General features: G+C 28.2%; 5 protein-coding genes across 5 annotated transcripts in view; 3 read left to right on the top strand and 2 right to left on the bottom strand.

Moving 5' to 3' along the window:
- LOC119668875 (neurotactin) overlaps positions 1-6,073 on the top strand; it is a 34,129-nt gene extending 28,056 nt beyond the window's left edge. The window contains exons 2-4 of the mRNA XM_038078547.1: positions 3,008-3,684; positions 3,754-4,067; positions 4,235-6,073. Coding sequence (XP_037934475.1) covers positions 3,093-3,684; positions 3,754-4,067; positions 4,235-5,869 — 2,541 coding nt within the window. The 5' untranslated portion in view covers positions 3,008-3,092 and the 3' untranslated portion in view covers positions 5,870-6,073. The remainder of the gene's footprint in view (positions 1-3,007; positions 3,685-3,753; positions 4,068-4,234) is intronic.
- A 5,085-nt stretch (positions 6,074-11,158) lies between these two features.
- On the bottom strand, positions 11,159-13,529 carry LOC119669489 (E3 ubiquitin-protein ligase RFWD3-like). Its single transcript, XM_038079393.1, has 3 exons — positions 12,938-13,529; positions 11,848-12,879; positions 11,159-11,786 (listed from the first exon to the last, which is right to left on the bottom strand). Exons 1-3 carry the CDS (start codon positions 13,203-13,205, stop codon positions 11,233-11,235), a joined length of 1,854 nt encoding a protein of 617 aa, XP_037935321.1. The 5' UTR covers positions 13,206-13,529; the 3' UTR covers positions 11,159-11,232.
- A 1,335-nt stretch (positions 13,530-14,864) lies between these two features.
- Positions 14,865-16,342, top strand: LOC119673004 (cold shock domain-containing protein CG9705). Its single transcript, XM_038084198.1, has 4 exons — positions 14,865-15,166; positions 15,344-15,492; positions 15,563-15,685; positions 15,837-16,342. The coding sequence occupies exons 2-4, from the start codon at positions 15,356-15,358 to the stop codon at positions 16,006-16,008; spliced, it is 432 nt and encodes a 143-aa protein (XP_037940126.1). The 5' UTR covers positions 14,865-15,166; positions 15,344-15,355; the 3' UTR covers positions 16,009-16,342.
- Positions 16,343-18,249: 1,907 nt separating this feature from the next.
- Positions 18,250-20,475, top strand: LOC119667361 (acetyl-coenzyme A transporter 1). The gene is made up of 2 exons (XM_038076652.1): positions 18,250-19,884; positions 20,068-20,475. Exons 1-2 carry the CDS (start codon positions 18,454-18,456, stop codon positions 20,260-20,262), a joined length of 1,626 nt encoding a protein of 541 aa, XP_037932580.1. The 5' UTR covers positions 18,250-18,453; the 3' UTR covers positions 20,263-20,475.
- Positions 20,476-20,599: 124 nt separating this feature from the next.
- Positions 20,600-23,489, bottom strand: LOC119667367 (eukaryotic translation initiation factor 3 subunit E). The gene is made up of 3 exons (XM_038076659.1): positions 23,284-23,489; positions 22,838-23,230; positions 20,600-21,564 (listed from the first exon to the last, which is right to left on the bottom strand). The coding sequence occupies exons 1-3, from the start codon at positions 23,371-23,373 to the stop codon at positions 20,743-20,745; spliced, it is 1,305 nt and encodes a 434-aa protein (XP_037932587.1). The 5' UTR covers positions 23,374-23,489; the 3' UTR covers positions 20,600-20,742.
- Between the last annotated feature and the right edge of the window lie 1,161 nt (positions 23,490-24,650).

The raw sequence follows: 24,650 nt of genomic DNA on the forward strand, positions 1-24,650 counted from the left end.
AAAAATAAAATGAAAAGCATGTTGAAAAAGACTTTATTTTAATTCATTTTACTTTATTTTTTTATTTTATTTTCCAACGCATTTTACACATTTTGTTGCCTTGCCTTTAATACTTTACAATCCGCTTCGATTGGATTTCGATACTAGTGACACTATTTCCCATTACTTAAGGCACACTGCAATTACAGATACAAGCAATTTTTCTACTCGAATTGAATGCAATACGCAGAAAGATACCCTCGTAATGCTATAAACACAAAAACAGACTTTTATATATATATATATATACAATATAATGTACGAGTATGCCATATACGAGAGATAAAGCCTTTAGATTTTAACACCGATGTCTGAACTCTGCGTTGAACCTACAAATGTCCGATGTAAAACAGTGAATTAACACAGAAGAAAGATAAAAGGTCTTTTCTATGAATACCAATTTTATTTTATTTTTTTTTTTTTCCTTTTAAATATTCTTACAAGAATGCGCTACTTAACTGTGAAGATACTTTTTTTAAATAACATATTTTCATTATGAAAAGAAAATTAAATATCTTTTCTAAATAATAATTTTAATAATAAGATTTCTTAAAAAATCTTTTTATTATACACTCGTATTTAATGATAGCAAAATTATAAAATAATATTATTTTATTTAGTAATAATATTATATTTTTTGAGCTTTTAATTCAACTATGTTTTGAGAGTACGACTTAAGACCAGTAAAGCATAGTTGAAAAAAAATCTTATCCTAATTAATTTCACCATTCAGCCGTTTAAGTTGAAATTTATCTTGTCATCATTAAATATACACCTCTATTACGTTATTACTTAAGGTCGACCATACATGTGCTGTTAGAATACCCACCACTAATGCACATACGGAATAGGCTACTGGGAATGTCTATTCTTACGGTAGATGCAATAAAACTCTAAATTAGGTTCTACACTACATTTTTTTAATAACGCAACAGGGCTTAAAGGACCTACTCTAAACCCAAAAGTGGGTACCATAGATAGACGGTCGCAGTGCCACGTTCCCTAACAATAATAATACATTACTACGTAACCGTACATTCTTTAACGACACAACAAAATGTCTGAAGGAAAAATGAATTGTAACCGAAGTAAGAAAGAACCACTTTTTGATGCAAAATTACAGGTATTTACTAGCCAAAACAAGGTAAAGTTGTTGGCTAGTTGTTTGACTAGTCACAATAGCATTAGTTACCATGAGTCAGAATGTCAGGTTTGACAGGGTCGTGTCAGTATTTGATATAAAAAAATCCTTAACAGCAGAATTTCTGGTCTTTTTCCGAAGAACAGAGTGTCTTATGTTCCATTCGTAGCAAAAAAGATTAGTACTGACCACAATGTTCCGCTCCGAAACGATCCAGTATACCATTTATTTTTATCTCATGCAAGCAGTTTTCAACAATGGTTGCTACTGATTCCATCTTCATCAAAATATTCTAAAACTAAGCCTATATATATATATCATCGATTGCCTAGTTTTCGACTTATTACAAATGGCACATCTGATTTATTCTGTCATTACTGTTGTAGAACATTTGAATTCATTATTATTAAGGGAGCAATATTACAACCCATTTGTAACGTAAACCATGAAACCTCTATTTTATTTTGATATGTTCTGTATAATAATCAAAATTTGCTTGATTTTCAATTTTCACAGTCAGTCGATTAATTTTAAGTCATTTTAAAGTCTAATTTTCATATTCAGATATTCAAAACAGGCGGACTATATACATAGTCTCATAGTCTCGTTTCGATCTTAACTCTCTCTCATATTTAAAATTTCATATTCAGATATTCAAAACTGGTGGACTATATTGTCTCATATAAACATGCTAGTTTCGATTTAATATTTAATATGATTTGTTTTAATTAATTAATCTGGATTCAATTAATCAACATGACCGTAATTTTAGTAAATAAATATTGATATTGATGAACTTAATTTGTTAATATTAAAAAAGGCAATCATACACAACAACTATGTCAACTGTTGTGTTATCTTTGGAACTAATCAAGGGTTGATTTAAATCACTAGAATATATTTAAGATTTTTTCAGTTTTCTAGATTATTAGTTTTCTCACCAATATTTTTGGTAGATATCAACTAAGATTATTGAAAATATTATTTACTTTTTATTCCGATATAATCAGAAGTTACTAATCTCCGTGTGTGGTTATTTGTACTATACTATATTTATGATTGTCAGTACAAATAACAACAAATGTAGATTAATATCTTCTGATTATATCGGTATAAAAAGTTAATAATATTTAAAATAATCCTAGTTGATATCTACCAAAAATATTGGTGAGAAAACTAATAATCTAGAAAACTGAAAAAATCTTAAATATATTGTTTGGTTAATGACATACCTACTTAAATGAGTCTTCTCGCCTTTAGAGGTTCTGATGGGAAGAAAAACAAAAAATGTAGCATATGTAACACATATGTAATCTACTGATCTTATTACATGGTGAACTGGAAAATATTTCATATTTCATCTCTACTACCTGAATTTTCCCTTACCATTTTTCAGGTAATTTTCTTACTGAAGTACAAACTCAAATTTTAAGTTTATTATGTTTAGAAAGTGGCTTAGTATTTAGTGAAACGTACGATCTACAGTACCGATTGTATTGTATTTCTTTATATATACGAGTGTGCAATTATCAGCTGCAATATTTCCATAGAATTAGACATGTAGAAAAAGAAATTCGACCCGAAATCTTTACTGTCCTTCAAAACAATAGAATATTTTCTTCGCACAAAGAATACATAGCACAAAGAATTGCCATTAAGTTCTGATAAATTGATTTTAACATCAAAAACAAATTTTATACATTTTATAAATAATAATTTATTTAAGTAAAATCTGCTATTTTTTTAAAAAGTGTAGCATATATTATATTATATTTATTATATATTTTTATAGAATATATGATTTAATTATTGCATTTTATTTTGCAGATTTTTTAAAATAATCTTTCACTGGCATTTGAGACATTAGTCTCGTATCGTATCGTAAAGCATTATACATAAATAATCATTAAATATGGGTGAACTAGAAGAGAAGGAAAATGCACCAGGTGAAACATCACCACAAGAAGTTGCTGATGAACCAAAAGAAACTGATAAAATGCTCGAAAAAAAAGAAAATGCATCAGTTACGCCTGAGGTTCCAATAAAGGATAAATTACCTAGTCCTAATGTGGATACTAAAAAGTCTTCCTCCAAACCCAACACACCCAATGGTGATAAAAAATCTCTGAACTCTACAAATGAAGATGCAATTGCTAAAAGACCAAACAATGGAGAAGAAATTATAGATATACCAGATACAAATGATGAAAAAAAAATTTCTAAAGAAGAACGTGAAGTCAAACCGAAAAAGATACCAATTGGTGGCTTAAAATTACCTGGTTACTTTATGAAATCCAAACCTAAATCTGATGGTGACGGTGCTGAAGGCGAATTATTGGAAAAAGAAAATAAAGAAGAATCGAATCCCAATGAAGCTAAAACTAAAAAAGATGAAAAGCCTCGAAGTTTTGGTGAACGTTTCCGCAATTTTTTCGCACGCAAGCCAACTGCTGATAAACAAGCCAAACAAACAGCAAATGGTGCTGATGCCGATGCTAAAAGTGGTGAGTTTTGAAAATAAATAATTTTATTATATCAAACAAATAATACTTTATTTCCTTACAAATGATTAGAAGCAACCGCAGAAGCTGCACCAGCCGGTGGTCAAGAAAATTCCAATGCTGCACCAGAAGGACCACCACAAAAGCGTGGACTCTTAAATGCTATTAAACTACCTATAGCTAATATGATACCGAAAAAGAAATCCGATGAAGATGTTGAATTGGGCTTGGGTAAAGCAGGACTCGCTTCCATGGAAACACTAGATGACTCTTTAAAAGATCAGGACTGTGTTGACAAAGCACCAACAAAAAATAATGGCACAGATGATATACATAAATTAAAAAAATCTCCAAGTGCTGAAATTAAGCTAGCCGCTTCAGAAGAGGTAATATTTCATTTCATTTTTATAATATTCTAATAAAATTTTATTATATTAATAAATATATAAAATTGAAAATACTATTCTAAATTATAAATAAATATTCGAAATAAAAACTACTTTTGTATTGTTAACAATTTTAAATTAAATTAAATTTTTTCTTTTTGTTTTAGAAAACTCCTGAAGAAGCTGAACCAACTATATCGATTGCTGACCGTTTACTTTCTTATAAATGCTCAGTAGATGATGCACTCATTGCATTAGGTGTTTTCCTATTTATTTTATTAGTTGCAGTCATTGGTTATGTGCTTTCTCATGAGACTCTGACATCACCACCGATACGCGAAGGTCGCTTTATTGATGCTGTTACTAGTTGTGGTATGGTGGAAGGTGTTAAAGAAGACGGTGCCTTTGCATTCCGTGGAATACCATATGCTATTCCTCCGACTGGTGAACAGCGCTGGCGTCCGGCACAATTGATTGAAGGTATCGACGATTGTTGGAATGGTACACTACAAGCACACAATGTTAGTGAATTATGTACTCAAATGATCGGCAATGGTACTATAATTGGCAACGAAAATTGCTTATACTTAGATGTAATAACACCACATATACGTTATGATAATCCATTGCCAGTCATTGTATTAATCGGCGCAGAAACATTAACTGGACCTTCTCCTGGCATTTTACGCCCTTCTGCACGCTACTCTCGCTCTCATGATGTCATATTTGTACGACCTAACTTCCGTTTAGGTGCATTTGGTTTCTTAGCTCTTGAAGCATTAACTAAGGATGCATATCCACGTACATCTGGCAATTATGCACTTACAGATATAATAGCTGTGCTCAATTGGATTAAAATAAATATCATACATTTTGGTGGTGATCCTAAAGCAGTAACTTTGTTGGGTCATCGAGCTGGCGCTACGCTTGTATCGGCATTAGTTAGCTCAAAAAAAATCGATCATTTGTACGAACGTGCTTGGGTGTCATCTTCATCGGCTATATTCCCCGGTAAACCATTACATGAGTCTGAGAAACGTAATCAGGAAATAATGCAAGCCTTAGAGTGTCGAGATGTAGCTTGCTTGCGTGCTGCTTCCACCGAGCAAATATGGGATGCCACTCCAGATACTTGGTTACACTTTCCAGCCGATATACCTACAAACGAAGAAAATACAAGTGGCCATCATGAATGGCTTGTTTTGGATGGCAACATCTTACAGAAACATCCAGCCGACGCATGGAAAGAAGAACATACAGGTAAACCTAAGCTAGTTATGGGCACAACAGCACATGAATCGCATACAGAAAAGTTACGACAACGGTATGCTGATTGGACGGCCGAGGAAGTGCGTAATTTCATTGAAACATCAAAAATTGGTGCTCTAAATCTTACTGAAGAGGCTATACAAAGATATAATGCTACCAATTATCGAGGACTTGTTTCACTAATTACTGATATACGTACTGTTTGCCCACTCTTAGTCAATGCACGTTTGCAAACATCTGTTCCATTCTATGTGGTAGTACAAGGTGGAGGAGAAGATAAATTAGCTAAAGTAGATTCGGATGTACTAGCAATATTAGGGCGGTACGAGCCACATACTGTCGAACAGCGAAGATTTGTATCATCAATGCAACAACTCTTTTATTATTATATAGCACATGGAATTGTGCCACAATATGACCCACGAAGGCCGGTAATAAATGTTGGACAAGATTCTCTTTCCCAAGAAGATCATCCCAACTGTAATTTCTGGATTAGCAACGATATTGTACCACGCTATGCGCGTGTCGATTAATTTAATTCGAAAAAGTCGATTAAATACATTCTCAGATAAATTGACTTGAAAAATTCTCTTAGCGATAACATATAAATAACATATTTATACATATATACATATGTATATATATGCGATTATGTTATAAAAACAAAGTAAAATAATTCTCAAATATGTTTTTTATATTTTATTATACTTTGCTTTAGTACTTTTCTTAAAATCATATTTAAAATAAAAAAAAAGAATCCAAATAATTTAAAATATATTTTTAAGTTAAGCATATAAGCAACTCTAGTGTTATGTAACTAATATAAATAAGAACTTATTTAATGTAAAGCTTACTTTTAATTTAAATCTAAGTAATGTAACGACAATTTTTTAATATAATTTTTATAATGTAAATTAAACACAATTATATTAACATAATTACACAATTAAATACTAACAATAAATTTAAAATACTTTTAAAGTATAAAAAGAATAATGTTTGTTTACAAATTGTTTTTAGTTTTAAAATTCAAATAAATATTTGTCACTCATAAATAATATAAAAAAAAACAAAATTTTTATATAATTTTCTTCAAATACATTAACAGAATTTTAATTTTTTGTTTTTTTCGATTGCATTAAGAATTTTTTTTTTTATTAGCATTAAATATTTTATTTTTTCATTTGCATAAGTATTTTTTTTTTTCATTTGCATTAAATATTTTTCAAGAACTTGAGAAGGATTTATTGTATTACAAATATATTCCAACCCAACACAATGTTATTCAATTTATAAAAATAATTTAATTGCATACTTCTTAAACATATAGTAAAAATACAATTTATGGTCAACTTATAAAGTGCGCCTATATAATAATATAAATTTAAATAAAATTGGGTTCACATAAATTATGTAGTGGCCAACGGCTTAATCTTTTAACAAAAACTTATTTTTATTAGAAGTACTTGTATAATTGCTTTTTATGGAATTTGTAATAATTGTGCAAAATACACTTTAAACACTATTTCATTTTTCTACTTTGAATTTTAAGTAAACAAATTGTAGAATTATTAAGTTTGGCTAACGTGAATTTACTGTGCTGTTTTGTTGCAGTATTAACAAAAGATTTCTACTGAATTTGTGGTATAATAAAGCCTCAATAATTTTGATAATATATAAATTGAATTACTTGAGTTTACAATAAACTTTGATATATTATCTTGATATAATACAAAATATTAAGCGTCTACTGGAAGTCGATCAATTCAGCAATTGCAAACATACAGCACCTAACACTATATAAACTAATAACTTTAATATTACACAAATTAGTTTAAGTTTATTACTATAAATCCAACAATTGATCAATTGTGTAGCAATTCACTTAGATAGTAAACAAATTATAAAGAATTTCTTGTAAATCCATAAACTCAGCATTTACTTAAAAATAATACCTGAAGCAATACATCCCGATGACTAGTATTACAAAATAAAGTAAGAGTATAAAAGTCTATAAATTCAACAATTGCTAATAACTCAATACAGTCCATTGGTTTAGAGATTACACTAATTCCTAAGAATTTACTACAAAGCTATCAATTCAGCAAATGCTAACAGAGAGCACATAACATAAATTCAGCAATCTAAAAATTGTTAAGTATGTAAAGTAAAACTAACTGTTTAGTAATTGCTCATAAACAATACCTAAAGAACACAGCCTAATATCTAATCATTCAAACAATAGCAAGAGTCTGCTTTAAGTTTATTAATTCCCCTATTGCTAATTACATCATTTTATTAAGTGGGAAATATTAAACACCGCCACTCAGGTGATCTATAAAACTATATGTTTACACATATATACATAGACTAACAGAATTACATATTTTTCAATATCAAATCGAATTATCTCAGAAACTTTAAACTACAGATTATTATAAACTCAAACATATATATAGTATCAATATTCAATTTATGAAAAGTAAATATGTGGTTCTATGAAAAGTAAAAGTGGTACTTTTTCCAAAGTAATAAACTTGTAGGTGCTTGTATTGAAAAGGCCTAAAGAGATAAAAAAAATCATTAGTGTTCATTTTACTAAACAAATATTTAATGTAATTGATTTTATTATATATATTTAAAAACTTTTTATATATTAATTGACATCCGTTTCATTTTCAAAATATTGTTTTTATTTTTAAATAGCTTTATTAAATATTTAAACTTATTGTATTTGAAGCACAGATTTGGTTTTTTCAACTTTAATTAAATGTTATTACTTTTCTTATTTATTAAGTTATTATTTTTATTAAAAACTTAACAAAACTAAATACTATCATATAAGAAGAGTTATATGATATTTCGTTAATCTAAACAATGCATTAATAATTTATATATTTATAAAGAACCACAAACTATGGAACTGTGTATGAATTTATAAAAGATTCCAATACATATTTGTCTTTATTATAATTATAACAATAATTTTAATAGTATATGACCTTAACATTTGAGACTGTATAAAATGTAATCCAAATTTTTTTGATAAATAACATTATTTTTATTTTCATAAATACATTATAATTCAAATTAAAGAAAAGCTAATAATTTTTTAGCTTAAAACCATTATAACATAAATATTTGAATTTTTTATATTATATACAAAAATAAAAATATTTAATTTATACTTTAAAAAAATTAAGAAACACATAAATACTTTATAAGTAAAGAAAAATATACATGAACTGTTGTTTATATACTTCTTATAATACATTTAAAATTATTTCAATGTTTATATAAATATATATGTGTATATATTCAATATATAACTCAGTTTTCTTTAATATATGATATATTGGTTTGTTTTATTAATTTTTTTCACTGAAACTTATTTAAAGACTGTTGAAATATGTCCTGAGGTATTACGAAGTTTGATAAATCTTAGAAAATTTTTTTTTCTATCAAGAATATCTGAGATTAATATCATTAAAAGCGTTAAAAAAATATTTACTCCTTATTTATTAATTTATCACAGTATAATTTGGGAAATTGAAAAATTTTTTATTTTTATTTCTAGTTTTGTCTTAAAAATAGACTGCATTAAGTCTATAACCTGTTTTTTCTACTTCTTTCACAATTAAGGACCTAAATATGCTCCTAATTTGTCATTAAGTACATTTCATCCCCATATGTGTTTACCGATATCAACACAGCTTTATATATTTTCAGCTTGGTTTTTTGAAAACTAATTTTTAAGGATAGGGTTCTTCTTAGAGCCTAAAAAAATAATTACCTTATTGAATTCCTTTCCTTTGGCCGTTTCAAGAGAGTTAATTTCGATTATGAGCAGCCTAAGGTAAATTAAAGTTTTGATACTTTCAATTATTATATCAGTTAGTATTATAAGAGGTGGTGTTGAACTCAAAAGTGCTATGAGACTAATGTTTCATCATTCTAACATTTTTTTTTGGATATATTTTATCTAAGATTCGAATGAATCTATGTTTAAAAAAACCATGAACATATTTAAATCTCTTCCCTTCTTCAATTTTTTAATATAATTATTTTTTTTATAAGTTAATTTAACGAGATATGGTAGTTATGTTTGTTTTATATTTGGAAAGACGAAAATTTTTAAATTAAACTATATAAACAAATAAATAATAACCACTGTCTTCGAGATATAATAGCTTAACCCTACGAAGCGTCTAGACCTCCTACAATGAATGACGCATGATCAATTCAAAAACGTTTAGATGTTACACAAAAACAACAGCAATAACTGTACGGTAGTATTAGTATAATAGTAAAACTTCTTTTTTGAAAAGTAAATATGTAGTTTAATTGCAACATTATTTGAATTTAATTCAAATCATCATTTAATAAAATTTAGATACAGCTATGTTGACAGAAAAATGATTGCGATGAAATGGTAGTAAACAGATAGACTTAATCATGTAATTTGTGCTTACAGAATATGGCTTAAGAATATGGATTAAGCTGGCTTGTTTAATCTGATATACTTGAGACACAACAAAATCTTTCCTATATGATGAAGTCGTCGTTTCTTCCAAAAAATATTAAGGAAATGTTGCACATATTTTGGATTTCTTTAAACTGAAGTCTTATGCAATTGTATGCACTTACAGTTACTATATATACAATATATATGGATATATAATACTTTTATAGATTAAAATTCGTTATCCTTTGCGAAAGTAAAACATTTAAATTTAGTTAATAAATTCTTAAGACAAAGAGGGTTAAAGCGACGAAACTTTGCTTGTTCTCTAAATTAATACCAGTCCGCAAGTTTATAATAGAACTCCAGAAATGTTTAGATATTTTGATCTTTATAATACCAGCATAAATTGGCTGCAACTATAGCCGCCTTTGCTTTGTTCTCCTCTAATGTCTATAAAAAAACTTTTAAGCATTATTCTTCACATTTTTAATATGCATTTGTTTCTAAGTAATATATTCAGTTAAATTAATAAATGATGTAGTATAATTTTATAAGACATACCAATAAACATAATTAATAATAAATCTATCTGTAAAAAATAATAATTAATAATAATAAAATAAAAAGATAAATAATTCTTACAACTAAGCTTAAGATTTTAATATAAACATAATTATGCTATTCATAAATCAAATAAATGTGACCTATATGAACATAGATACATTATTATTATAGTTAGAATACAGTTATTGTTCTAGAGTTATCGAAAATAGTAATAACTCGGTCATAGCTATTATAGATTTGCTTAATTGATTTCTTTCTTTAAAATAAAACAAAAAACATTTTTCCTTTTATTACTCCCCATTTAAATTTAAATAGAATTTTAAATAATAGATTTTTAGTACATGTTCAGATATTGAAATTGCTTAAAAATAATATCAGGATTTATAGAATGCACAATACATGACGACAAATATGTTCCAAAAAAAAAAAAATACCGAATCATCTATAAACTAATGGATACCACTATAATACATATTTCATGTCAACATATGTATTAGTTTCTTAAATTTAGATAATTTTAAAATAAAAAACATTTTTGAAAACATATATGACTTATCTTTTAAGTATTTATATTAATATCTATTACAATTTATTTAAATAGTTTTCTTATGGCACCAGGCTTGTGCGAAAATATTTTTTTAATTTCTTGCTTAACTATAAATTCACATAACGCACATTTTTAAACTATTTATAAAAACACTGAGGTAAAACATTCAATTTAATTTACTTATTATAAAAAGTACGTTACATATACACACCAATACATAAATATATATTTAAAGTAAACAATTTTTTTTAATGTAATAAATATTAAATAACGAAACATTTTTATTTGATTTAGTAATATCGACAATCAATCGATGTCAACTATGACGTAGAAGTTAACTTATATATACGACACTTTGTCTCGGTTAGCGCTGCTAGATATGGGTCAGAACCGTAAATTGCGCAAATGTCATACACTATTTCAGAAACAGGCATAGAATGTATTCTTTGAGAACGCTTTTCATCAAAAAGCGCTAACATCTTTACATCCTGTAAATAGCCCGCAACAAGCGTGTTCTCAGTTAGGCCAATTTGAGTACTGCGTGTCATCACTGGTGATGCTTTAGAACCATAAAAACTAACAATTGTGTTAAAGACAGGTGTTTCATCTATTTTTTCTAATCTTCCTAATATGTAACGCGCACATGTATAACGTGCATTGTTCCTTGCTGATATAAGCAACGTATCATTTCTATCATCGTATTTCATTGATATAAATGGACCTTCGATATCAAAACGGGTAGATTTTACAGTGCCATCACTGGACTCATATTCATGAAACCACACTGACCGTAACTTGCACACCACAAAGCCAGCGTTAGGAAAATATTTATTGGCAGGAATTGGACACACATTTATCACTGGACTACAATCGCCTACATTTGATAGTAATAAAAAATTAGGGTCATTTACACGGAAGCAATTTTTATATACTACCTTCATTTTTAATTTCATCCAATACTGCCGAAGGAAAACGCATGTCATATATAAATGTAGATCCCAAATTACCACCAATATAAATAAAATGCTCACGTTCACTATAGTCCATTGCACAAGCCCATGATAGTGAATTATCGGATGCCGATAACATCATTGTTAAATGACGTGTACGTATATCATATATTTTAGTTTTTATTTCCATACTAGCGGTTGCAAGAACATGCTGACTAAAATTTAACGAAATATCCCGCACCAATTTTGCAGATGTATGTAAAAAATTACTTGTTCGAAATGTTTGAGTATCTATAAATCGCACACCATAACCTGGAAACAGACTTTGTGAACTTTTTTGAGAAACGATAAGTGAAGAATTTTTGTCAGCATTAATCATAACACGGCAACCAGACTCTTTACAAATCTCAATATTACGATCTAGAAATAATTTGTAGGTAGGTAAGCAACGCACATTGTTGGAACTATAGGTCGATGAAGAATTTATTACTCCACCCTTACGAAGTATTTCTTTTAAACGATTGTTATCAGCCTCTAAAGACTCAATTTTTTTTGTTGCTAAAGAAACAGATAGTTTATATGTTGATAACTCTGTTTTTAAGTTAAGAATAAGACACTCCTCTTGCTTTACTTTTTCTCGTAAGGAGTATTCTTCTGAGCGATCAATGGCACGCAAACGTTTGGCATAAAGGCATCGAATATCTTTATATGTTGCTTTTGTTTTACATTGCGGACATAATTTGTGACCAGATTGTTTTGAACTTTCATTTAGCCAACGCCGTATGCATGAATTTCCAAATAAGTGCCCACATTTAAGAGAGACCAGTCGGTGCTCTCCCGACATTTCCCAATGTTCCAAACATATAGGGCAAGTGATTCCATCTTCTTCATCTAAATCTATATCACTCGTATTTGCTTTAACTTTGGGTGTATTTGCATTTGGTGAAGCTAATGACAGTCGTTTTCTTTTTTTTACATGACCTGTTGGTGTAGATAAGCTGCTACTTGAAGTTGGTTCTAAAATATTAAATCAAGAAATTATTGATACAACTCACAAACAAAGTCTACAACTTACCATTTATATTTGGAACATTGTTGTTTTCTTGAACGTTTACATCTAAATTTATATTTGATTGTACTTCATTTGCAGGTCTCACTGCTTCATCTATGTTATCACCACTTTCTGCATAATTTATGTTGTTCGGGCTCGTTGCTAAGTAATCATGATCAGTGTTTTGTGGACGTTGAGGATTAATTTCCAAATCATCAGAATTTGGGTTATAATCACTGTTACTATTATTATTGCGTGAACTCACATAATTGTGATCATCTTCGGCATTCATTATATATGTTATTAAATTGTTTTTTTCACTTATTTTTGATTATTTTAGTAATCTAAACATAGTTATAATATAAAGAGATCCTTACTAATACGCGGTGTCAATTTTAATAAGCTGTTTAATATGTTTTGTGATTTTAAAATTATAAACCTCACTAGTTATTAAAGGCTGATACTAACTAAGAAGTAGTAGGTATCACATACCAGTCTATATGGACCTTTATCTATTATATTTTTTCAAACAAAATAAAATCGCACTTATAATATAAAATTGAAACGCTTGTGTTTTTGACGTTTGTAACATAACAAAGTAGATGTAGCATTGTTCTGTAGTGAATTGGTATAGTACACTCCCGTTAAGCGTATACTTGACATATATTATTACAAACAATTCATGTTATATTTAAAATGATATACATCTGGTAAATCGCTTAATTATTAGCGATAAAGGTTTATTAAATAATTTCTGTGACAAGACAGTACATAATACTTTAGCGAATAAATATGTCTAAGGGTATGATTATTAACTCTGATATAACTGTTTTTGTAGGCTTTACACTAAACAAAAGATATGTACTAACGATGTTTACATTTAGATCTAATTAGATTGTGTAAAGTTAAAAATGTGGTATCACTTTCATGTAAAAAATATACAATTCGAAATTAAGTTACATTATATATTATAATTTATTGTATTTATTGTAATACGAAGGGCAATAAATGACATGCAATCATTGTTGCATATTTATGCATTACTGGATTTCTTGCCATTAAAATGCAAGAATTTCAACAATTTTGTATGACTTAAAACGTAAACACAATCAATGACGAATTTTAATAAATTTTCATTTCAAGCAATCTGATTCATATAATTTGGTTTTTTTGGTTTTTAATTTATTACATATTTTAAGAAAGATACCTAAAATCAATTATTTCTGCTTCCCTGTTAATTATTTTCACTTCCTTAATTTCTTAACGAAATTTATTTTTAAAATAATTTATATTAAATTTGCAATTTGCAAAAAAATAACAAAATTTGATGTTTCATTGAATCCAATTAAATAAAATGCTTGGTTAAATTACCCCTTTTAGTTAATTGCAATACTTTTATTAATGGTAATTAATCAATACTAGCTTGAATGAGCTGTTACTTCTTACTTCAGATAATTTGAAAGAATGCAATTTCTAAATCAAGCTTATTAATAATTTAATATTATTCCTACACGCTGTAAACTGACACCAGTCATTTGTATATTATTAAATTACACATTATAAAATAAATTAAAGTAATATTATATAAAGCACTAGAACATTGTGCATTCCATTTACCGCATTAGCGTAATTCCATTTACCCTAATATTTTGCTTTGTATAAGATTTAATTAGTTTGTGTAATAGACAAAGTAAAAGAGAATGAAAGCAAAATAATGACTTTTGGTTGAAATTGATGATGTATCATATTATTATAATTCAAAAAAAAAAAAGGAAGAAATACATTTTTGTAGTTTTTTAATATAAACTTTTTAAGTGTATTAGAAAAAATATAACGTAACTTAACTCAGTAATCGGTAAATTGATAAGATTTTGTGCCAAACTTCAAAATAATCAAAATCAGCTGATGTTTTACATATTTCTGAAAAAATTATCAAACCTGACGCCTTAGTAATTCTTTATCTAGGTAATATAATTTCACTGAAATAAATGTACGTAAAACTTTACCACTTTGCCAAGTAATCAGGCTCATCCAAATAGCCCTGATATTATTCGACCTCTATTTCGCTATTAAACCATTTAGTTTTATGTAATAAATAAATAAATGCTTGTGCGTAAAATTACAACCCTGTAAATGATGCGATAAAACATAAAGTAATCTTAACGAGTTTCTGCTTATTATAGTCGGCTTTTTGGAAATTTTGACAATTTTTCGAAGTAATTTGTGAAATTCTACTTTGTTCGCTGCGTTAAGGTAAATAACATCAATATAATTCCAAACTAATAATAGTAAAACATATTGTAAATATAATATTAAGAGATGTCCTTGAAAATGTCGCTTATAAATTGCCGCCAACTCACACCGCAACATTAATACTAAAAAAATATTCTTAAACAATATTTAATGTTATTTTTAATTTAATTTTCAAAGTAAAACTTGACAATGTCTGAATCAAAAACACCTGAGAAAAATTTTGTTGGAAAGCCTCCTGTTTTTCACCATCAAAACAGCCATAGCCCTAATTCCACATTGCAACTGCCAAGCCCAATTATAACAAAACGCACACGCACTGCTTCTACGTAAGTCCCTCAAATTAATAATAATATATTTATCTAAGCCTATTTTATTTACTAATTAAAACATTTATAGTTCTGCTCGGGCTTTGGAAAACCCAATCGAAAGAGGAATTGTGAAATCTTTTAGTCGTTCTAAAGGACATGGTTTCATAACACCTAGCGAAGGTGGAGACGATTTATTTTGCCATGTATCTGAGTAAGTAAACAACAAAGCAAAACAAAAATTGTATGAATCATGAGTAAAACATTCATACAAATGACTTAAATGATTTGTCCTTGATTTCAATCAAATTACAAAAACAATAAATATAAACTTACTGCAGCTTTCTCATTTGCTTGTATTTCAGTGTTGAAGGAGAATATGTACCACTGCCAGGCGATGAAGTCAAATACCGTCTGTGTGCTATACCTCCTAAATACGAAAAGCATCAAGCCGTGCATGTTCAGATTATAAATTTAACACCAGAAGTGCACCACAAATGGGAAGAGCCAATTTATCCAGAATCGCCTGCTAAGTAAAGTTTGTATATGTTATAATAAACTCGAAAATGATTGAAACGAGTAAAAAAATATTCTCGGTTGCTGGATGCAAATAAATAAACTGTGGAGCACCGAACTAAATAAACGTTTTTTTATATATATATTGAAATAGAAATGCGATATAATTTCTGGTACTAAAAATACAAGAAAATAGCCATTTAATGAATTCTTATTAAAACTAATAAAAATAAACAGTTTACAAGGCTGTATTCGTTTTTTGATATTAATTAGTAACAAAATTTGATATGCTTTAACCATATGTGAAACTGTAACCAGTTAATGTAATTGCTGGAATTAACTATAATTGAATATTGTTGAAATAATTTATACAAAATTTTGAAAATTGAGATTATTTTATTTTAAATTGTTATGAATTAAAATGTAATAAATTTATCTCGGCGCTTTATACTTAACGAATAATTATAATAAACGATTAAATATGTAATACTAATGCCAGTAAACGCATACTTTAATAAACTTGCGGCTTATTCCATATTGTGAAACATATTGTTTCTTTGTGATTAGTTTATTGAAACAGTTTAATATGTTTATTTATTTTTAATGTACTCATGCTTTAATAAAGTAAGGACGCATGGATTTCTGGACTAAACTCATATATTACATTGCAAATGTCGGACTTATTTTAGAATTTATAATCAAGAATTAAATGAAAGATTTCCCAAAACATATTTAACATATTTTGGTTTAAAATATCAAAATAGGCATTCGAAAACTTTCTTAAAATAAAACATATTTTATTTTTATTTTAGACAATTTTATGTAATAATGAAATGTCGATACTTATTCTTTTAAACACTTATGGAATATCATATTTTTACCGTAACTAATAATTTTTTACCGTAAAATTTGATTCACATTTCACATAGATTTAAATTATTTTATGATAGTTTCCTACAATTAATGTAGTTAGTAATTATGCTTTGGTAAATACATTAACTAATAAATTCTATGGATAAATATACTCATAATACTTGATACTACTAAGTAAAAAAATCATTATTTAATTTAAAGTTTTGGTTGAATTAGTATATTTTCTGTAAATAAATGTGTATGTTTTCATGTTGGACATTAATTATTAAGTGAACAAATTAAAATTCGTCCCAAGTCATATTAAATTTATGCAGTTTGCGTATTTCTACATATACGCACGTATTTTGTGCACCTCTTGATATCTTTAGCAATCCCTAGATATATTTAACAAAAATAATATAACTAAATATATACATACATATATTATTTTTGGTAATATTATTTTCTATAATATTTATAAACATATATATTATTTCTGGCAATATTACTTTCTAATCTAATCATGCTCCAATTACGATTTTCTAAGAGCTACAGTTTAACGAACAACAAATTAGTGATTTGAAAAAATATGTCGTAAGTACATTTCAATTTAGTTAAGTTCTAGAGGTTTCGGGCTTTAAAATTGCTAATTTTTGACATTGATACGCAAACAAGTAGGGGCGACACCTAGTAGCAACTAGGAACTACAATTTGCACATGTTTCTACAAACAGCTATTGTTAATTTTTTTATAGAACTATTTGCGAATTTTGTAACATCTTAAATTAATAATTTTATGTTACTATAATGCATACTTATAGTATCCATTATTACTTATTACTAAAACTCAATATATATAATAAGTATTAGTAAAAAAACATTTTAATCTTATTATACATTAAATTTAGTTTAACCAATCGTAAAATTATTGATAAGTTACACTTACTAATTTAATAGACCATCTTTATTGTACATGTAGATTATTGTATATTTTTTTTAAATTGCTAAAGAGCAATGTAGCAATTTTTTTAAGTGTTTAATATTGTATTGAGTCGTTTATTATTATTTAGATTCCGAAAACAACTATGTAATCAATTTGAAGTATTTCAGAATATCCTATCTACATTGCACATAAATATTCTATGCACATTAATAGAAACTTAATAGAAAATAAATAAAATGAGTATATACATAGTTTTTTTTTTATTATAATACTGATAATTACTGATTATAATACTGATTATTTAAAATGAATTATTTCACATGTATTATATATACAAAATGGTATTTGTTACTCCGCATAATACTAATTTAAAGAGTATGGCAACCATGCCAAAATCAAAAAATTATTTCTGTTTTGATCAACTCTTTCAAATAGTTTTACCTGCTTCAGAAACTCGATGTAAGTGGGGTCTATTTATTAAAAATTCTCGTTTTTTGCATACAAAAAGAAAATACTAACAACAATCGATTATATTCCTAAACACACACCATAAAAAAAAACTGATAGTTAAACTCAAAGAAATAAACAACTACAAACCTTGCCTTGCATAAGGAAAATAATGCAGTGACGTGTCTCGTTAATTTAAATTTGAAAAATAAATACTATTAAATTATGGCTGCACGTCGACGTCAAGGGTATAAAGATACTCCTGAAGATCAAAAGAAATTGCTAAACTATGAAAAAACACTTATTGAAACTCTTCACATCGAAGAGCATGAAACAACAGATATACGTGGCGACAAATGCAATATAGGTATATTATTCTTTCTATATGTTCTGCAAGGAATACCCTTAGGTTTGATTGCTGCTATTCCAATGTTGCTGCAGAATCGTGGTGCAAGTTATAAACAACAAGCGGAATTTTCATTCGCTTGCTGGCCATTTAGTATGAAACTATTATGGGCTCCAATTGTTGACGCCTTATATATTAAAAAGTTTGGACGTCGTAAATCTTGGCTGGTTCCGACACAATATCTAATAGGAGGTTTTATGTTATTCTTATCATGGCATGTTGAACGTTGGCTAGGTGGAAATGGTGCTGATCCTAATGTACCACTATTAACATTAGTTTTCTTCATATTAAATTTTTTGGCAGCAACACAGGATATAGCAGTGGATGGTTGGGCCTTAACGATGCTTAAACGTTGTAATGTGGGTTATGCTTCTACTTGTAATAGTGTTGGACAAACGGCTGGATATTTTTTGGGATACGTAGCTTTTATTGCGCTCGAATCAAAAGAATTTTGTAACACATACCTACGTACAATACCTAAGGACGAAGGTATGGTGACATTACCAGAATTTTTATGGTTTTGGGGTATATGTTTTCTTGTCGCCACAACTTTGGTGGCAATATTGAAAAAAGAGAACGATGTTAAAGATGAACATACAGAAGCACGTTATACTGATGTACATGAATTGAATATACAAGAAAGTTACAAAATACTTTGGGATATGGTGCGTATGCGACCTGTTATTATATTAGCCGCTATATTGCTTACCGTAAAAGTTACATTCGCTGCTTCTGATGCGGTTACATCTTTGAAATTAATTGATGCTGGAGTCCCTAAAGATAAATTAGCCCTACTTGTTATACCTATTGTTCCATTACAAATAATACTTCCTCTTGTCGTAAGTCGTTATACAAACGGACCACGACCAATGGATGTGTACCTGAAAGCAATTCCATATCGAATAATATTTTCAACAGTAGCTGCTGTTATCACATATCTAACTCCATATATGATTACGAAGGAGCATGTGCCTATCTATTATTATGTGCTGCTAGTCGCAAATTATGGCGTATATCAGATTTTTCTATATTGCATGTTTGTCGCTGTAATGGCATTTTTTGCAAAAATTTCTGATCCTGCAGTAGGTGGAACCTATATGACCTTTTTGAATACTCTTTCCAACTTGGGCGGTAATTGGCCAAATACGGTTATATTATGGTTGGTAGATGTTTTGACTTGGAAGGAATGTGTTACTGTTGATACTAAACTCAGGGAGAGGAATCATTGCTTGACCAAACAACAAAAACAGGTTCGTTTACATAACAAAGAAATCATCCAAACGAAATTTACTATTCAGTGTATAGCTAAACACTAAAATAATAGTTGTAGCTGAATGCTAAATCTCTCAAACACTTAACAATTGACACTATTTTCTCATAACAACCATAAATATAACACTAAAGATTATTTCAATTGGTTTTTTTCTTTTAAGGAATGCTCCAAAGCGGGAGGTGAATGCAGAATTCTTTTCGATGGCTACTATATTGAGTGTATACTTTGCTGTATTTATGGCATAATTTGGCTTTTCATCGCACGTAAATGGATTACATATCTGCAAAATCTCCCAACACGAGAGTGGGCCGTAGTTAAAACCTCCAAAAAATTGAACAGAAAAAAGTTTAGCTAGCAATTCATTGTATGACCAAAAGCCATATGAGGCCATCATGGCTCGAGCAGCGATTTCAAAATTTGTTAATGAAAAATGGGCGCAGTGCACGATAGTCATTGATGTTAAGTATTTTTAGAAATTCCAATTTACACAGTATGCAGCATTGATTGAACCAGAAGCTTTTATAATTTTTTTTTTATTCGAAATTAAATAAGTTTGTTATTGTTATTATTTATGTAAGCTTCAAATGAAGTTGAATATAGTTTTAAATAATAAATTTTGTATATGTATTGTAAATGTCTAGAATATTTAAAAATATTAAAAAAAAAAAAAAGTGAATACAACTTTTCAGAATGATGGTGTTATTTATTCTAAAAATTATTTTGAAAACTTTATAAATCTTCATATAGTATAAAAAATTGCGCAAAAGAATCATTACGTTTTTAAATATTTTTCTATACAAATTTTTTTAAACAAAATTTATAAGCTTATATAAAGTTAATAATATTTCCACGAGTCAATAGATTCCTGATTCTTTTGCTTACTTTTACGTTCAATTAGTCCAGCTAAATGCTCTGAGCGCATTGATAATGAGTCAATTTTTTCAACCAATTGTTGATAAGGACTTAATGGTTGCGTACCCATCACAACATGTCCTAGTTTAGAATCAATTTTAGCGTTGAGACGTGCATTACGTATTAAATTTACAATCCAACATTCTGCTTCGCTGGGCTTCATATTTAATTTATCAGCCAACATGCTAATGGTGATACATTGATGTATACGGCAGAATGTCTCGAAAATCATAAGGCGAGCATCTTCGACAAATTCATTTAGACAAGCCACAATAAAAAAGTCATTAAATATAACTGTTTGGCATTCGTGTAATTTCAAACGTGCACCTTCAAAATCGAAATTGACATAAAGGCATTCAAGAAATTCAGTGATTGGATCCCGATAAGTATATGATTCCTGTTGTATGACTTTTATTAAATCCTTCAAAGCGTTACGTCTTGTGCGATTTATGACGACTGCGGTGGCCAAGTAACGCATTATATGTGGACACATAGTTTGAATGGCGTTCAAATATAAAGGCTTGTACAGAAACATTTCAATAATTAGATCACGTCCTTTCGGATGATTGAAGAATACTAGTACCGACCAATGTATAAGCCAAGTCCGTTGTTGTAATGCTTGTATTGTAGAGAAATTCGCGTTATCGATGTAGTCTCGTAAGCGTGTCAAATCTTCAAGAGCAGTATTCCAATTAAGGGTCAGTATTTCTGCTGCTAATTTACCCCATAATACATTCAAATAGTTCTAAAACAAATAAACAAAAACTTACGGATATATTTTTTATTGCAAAAAAAATTATTTTATGATTTAGATTTTTAATTTTGCAATCATAACAGCTTCGTTAATTTCAAAATGATTGTAAAAGTTGTTATATAGTTATTTTATATCTTCATTAGTCATAACGAACTGTTGTCGACCGGGTCTACGTCCCGGAGCTACTCGTCGTTATCGACAACTAACTGCCATTCGGCACCTCCCAAAGGAACTACACTTTGAAATTTATATAGAAAATTACTATAAAAATAAATGCATATTTTTTTATTTTAAAAGTTTAAAATTATCTCCTTTAAATACCATCTTAAGCTGCAGTTACATTGTATGCGAATTTTGTCTTGCGTGTTCGCACATATGTTTTCTCGTGCGAACACATCGCATGTTGCAGTTACACTGTTTGCGTATTGACAGTTCTGTTTTGAAAACAAAATGCGTAATGAAGTTCCAGTGTATTTAGTGGAAAATTTGTTATGAAATTATTTATTAATTTCAAAAAACAAAAGAAGAATATGGGTGCAAGATTTTTTTGCAACAAGGCATAAAAATGAAAACAAGTGAAAATAAGCAAAAGTTTATTAAATCCACCAGGATGAAATAAGCAACATTCCATTATATTCTGAATGGTATTCCATATAAAATTATCAAGCATTTCTCCAATAGATAACACTTCGCACGAATAGTTCTGTAACTACATGCATTTGATTACGTACACTTGATTGTTCGTACGAACAGGCAAGACAAAATTCGCATATAATGTAACCGCAGCCTTAAGCGGTCATGTGATGAAGATCATCAATAACGATTATGCTAATTGACAGGCATTTATCAGAAAATACAGAATCTACCCAATAAATTGTTGCTTTGATTATATATAATTTTTTTAACCACTTAGCTTTTAGCAGTCAGGAGTTCGTACTGAACTTAGTTAAGGATTGTGATGAAAACCTAGTTGTCACATGAATGGCTGGATATGAGTCACCAAACTGTTCAATTAAGGCGATGTGTATCCACATTAGAGAACTTTAATTTGACACCTTTTAATTTATTCTGCTGGCATGTAATATAAACACATTTTCAACGAAATATGTACCAAAAAGCTATACTAAACAGTTGAGAACGTTTCGCTTGATCATTGCAATATTACAACAGCATGTTTATGTGTTATTCATTCAAATTGTCATTATCGATAATACTTTAGTTTAAAATGATCTAATTTTACTTACAAATTAATTGAATTACATACCTTATCATTAGGCGACATAACGATTAAACAAAAGTACAAATATGATGTAGATTCCTGGTAGTTACCACATTCATACAAGTATTTAGCTAATTTATAAGCACTCTCCAAATGTTCCACTTTAAAGTTATAATCTTTTTGTAGTGCATTTACAAAAGTTTTTGAGTCCTTCATACTTTCGCCATTTTTCAATATATCGGTTGCCTTCATAATAGGTGCAACCTCATTTTGCAACTGCTTTAAGGTTGCAAGCACTTCTCCTTTTCGTTGAACAAGCTCTTCTGGCATGTCTTGACTTAAATTGAGACGTTTTCGTGTGTCCATAGTATAATCAATCATATTCGTCTTATTTACTGTTTCTAATATGTATTCTAGTAGTTCTTTTTGATTATAAATCTGAAAACATATATATTAATTACAAGCAGTTTAAAGTCATAAATTTTTCTAACCTCTTTCCCACATAAAAATTCAAGTAGTGGAAATGTTAAATGTCTGTCTAAATACTGACAGTTTATCCTAGTTAAATCGAACTGCGCCATTATTAGTTAAAACAATAATTGTAATTTATATTTTTGTTGTAGAAATTCAGGTTGTTTAATAATAAAATATCAAGCGTGATTTGATACGTGAAACCCAGCAAATTCGCCTTTGATCAAAAAGACCGAGTGATACCTGGCAATGTTTATGTCAAAATTTACGGCGAAAAATAAAACGAATTTATAGAAGACGTTATTCACAATAACCGAATACATAATTAATAATTAATAGCAAAAGTGTATATAAGTGCACTAAAACATAATAATTAAAATTAACGTGCTTAATTAATAATTACTCTAAGTAACAATAGTAAATATTTATATATTTATTTAATATTTATATATTTTTTTTTATATAGAATTGTTTTTTAATTTAAGATTCTTTTGAAAATATTTCTTATACTAAATTATTTGTAAATAATATATTAAGAATTTTTTCTTTTTATTCAATCTTAAGTTCATATACAATAAAAACATAATATATAATATTATATACAATGACTGTTTTACAAAGGAATATTTATAGCATAATCACATTAAAAAAATCTCTTATAGCTTATTTAAGAGGAAAAATGTCGAATTCAACTCTTACACATAAATTTTCCACAAGGTTAATTACCAAAATTTAAGATGTTTTATATGTTTTATATGTGAAATGTATACAAATAACAGCTGAGCTGTAAACAAAGGCATTGAATAATAAAATAATAAAAATTTTTTTTTTATTTTTATTAATTGAATATGTAATTGATATATAATACGTATATAAATGATTAAATATATCAATTATATATATAATCTTTTTTTTGTGTAATATGTAATTAAGTAAAGTTTATAAACATTTATAATTCTATCAGCTATATCTATATCTAAATCTATATCTATCAGCTGCATAAATGGGCTGATTATAATGTGAACGTTCCGTCAATAATATAAATTAGCAACAACCTAAATAACAGATTAGGGATATTCAGACAACTAATTAGTTGCCTAGTAGTTGATTACAACAAAAATTTGCACACAAAAATGAAACTAAGCAGAGAATAAACTATTTCGGAGATTCTCAGTTTAGTGAAAATTTGATTAATAGTGCTGCCAGAAGCAAGTGTCGGCGCTATAAACATAGGGTGTCTTAAAAAGAAAATGCAAAAATAATATCAAAAATAATAAATAAAATTCAGTAAAATTATAATTTTTAAAGGATTAAAATATAATTAAAAAGTTTAAAATTGAATATTCTACTTCTTGATATATGATGCGTTTGCAATTTTAGTTATATG

Source organism: Teleopsis dalmanni, chromosome 1 (genome assembly GCF_002237135.1).
Source record: "Teleopsis dalmanni isolate 2A chromosome 1, ASM223713v2, whole genome shotgun sequence".
NCBI lineage: Eukaryota > Metazoa > Arthropoda > Insecta > Diptera > Diopsidae > Teleopsis > Teleopsis dalmanni.

What these genes read in the sequence shown, in the direction of transcription:
- LOC119669489 (XM_038079393.1), bottom strand. Translation starts at nt 13,205, where the DNA reads ATGAATGCCGAAGATGATCACAATTATGTGAGTTCACGCAATAATAAT. An exon ending in CAATGTTCCAAATATAAATG is followed by an intron (nt 12,880 to 12,937) that starts GTAAGTTGTAGA and finishes TTAATATTTTAG; the next exon opens with AACCAACTTCAAGTAGCAGC. An exon ending in GGATGAAATTAAAAATGAAG is followed by an intron (nt 11,787 to 11,847) that starts GTAGTATATAAA and finishes TATCAAATGTAG; the next exon opens with GCGATTGTAGTCCAGTGATA.
- LOC119673004 (XM_038084198.1), top strand. Translation starts at nt 15,356, where the DNA reads ATGTCTGAATCAAAAACACCTGAGAAAAATTTTGTTGGAAAGCCTCCT. An exon ending in CGCACACGCACTGCTTCTAC is followed by an intron (nt 15,493 to 15,562) that starts GTAAGTCCCTCA and finishes AAACATTTATAG; the next exon opens with TTCTGCTCGGGCTTTGGAAA. An exon ending in TTATTTTGCCATGTATCTGA is followed by an intron (nt 15,686 to 15,836) that starts GTAAGTAAACAA and finishes CTTGTATTTCAG; the next exon opens with TGTTGAAGGAGAATATGTAC.
- LOC119667361 (XM_038076652.1), top strand. Translation starts at nt 18,454, where the DNA reads ATGGCTGCACGTCGACGTCAAGGGTATAAAGATACTCCTGAAGATCAA. An exon ending in TGACCAAACAACAAAAACAG is followed by an intron (nt 19,885 to 20,067) that starts GTTCGTTTACAT and finishes TTTTCTTTTAAG; the next exon opens with GAATGCTCCAAAGCGGGAGG.
- LOC119667367 (XM_038076659.1), bottom strand. Translation starts at nt 23,373, where the DNA reads ATGGCGCAGTTCGATTTAACTAGGATAAACTGTCAGTATTTAGACAGA. An exon ending in AATTTTTATGTGGGAAAGAG is followed by an intron (nt 23,231 to 23,283) that starts GTTAGAAAAATT and finishes ATATGTTTTCAG; the next exon opens with ATTTATAATCAAAAAGAACT. An exon ending in TTATGTCGCCTAATGATAAG is followed by an intron (nt 21,565 to 22,837) that starts GTATGTAATTCA and finishes TATTTGTTTTAG; the next exon opens with AACTATTTGAATGTATTATG.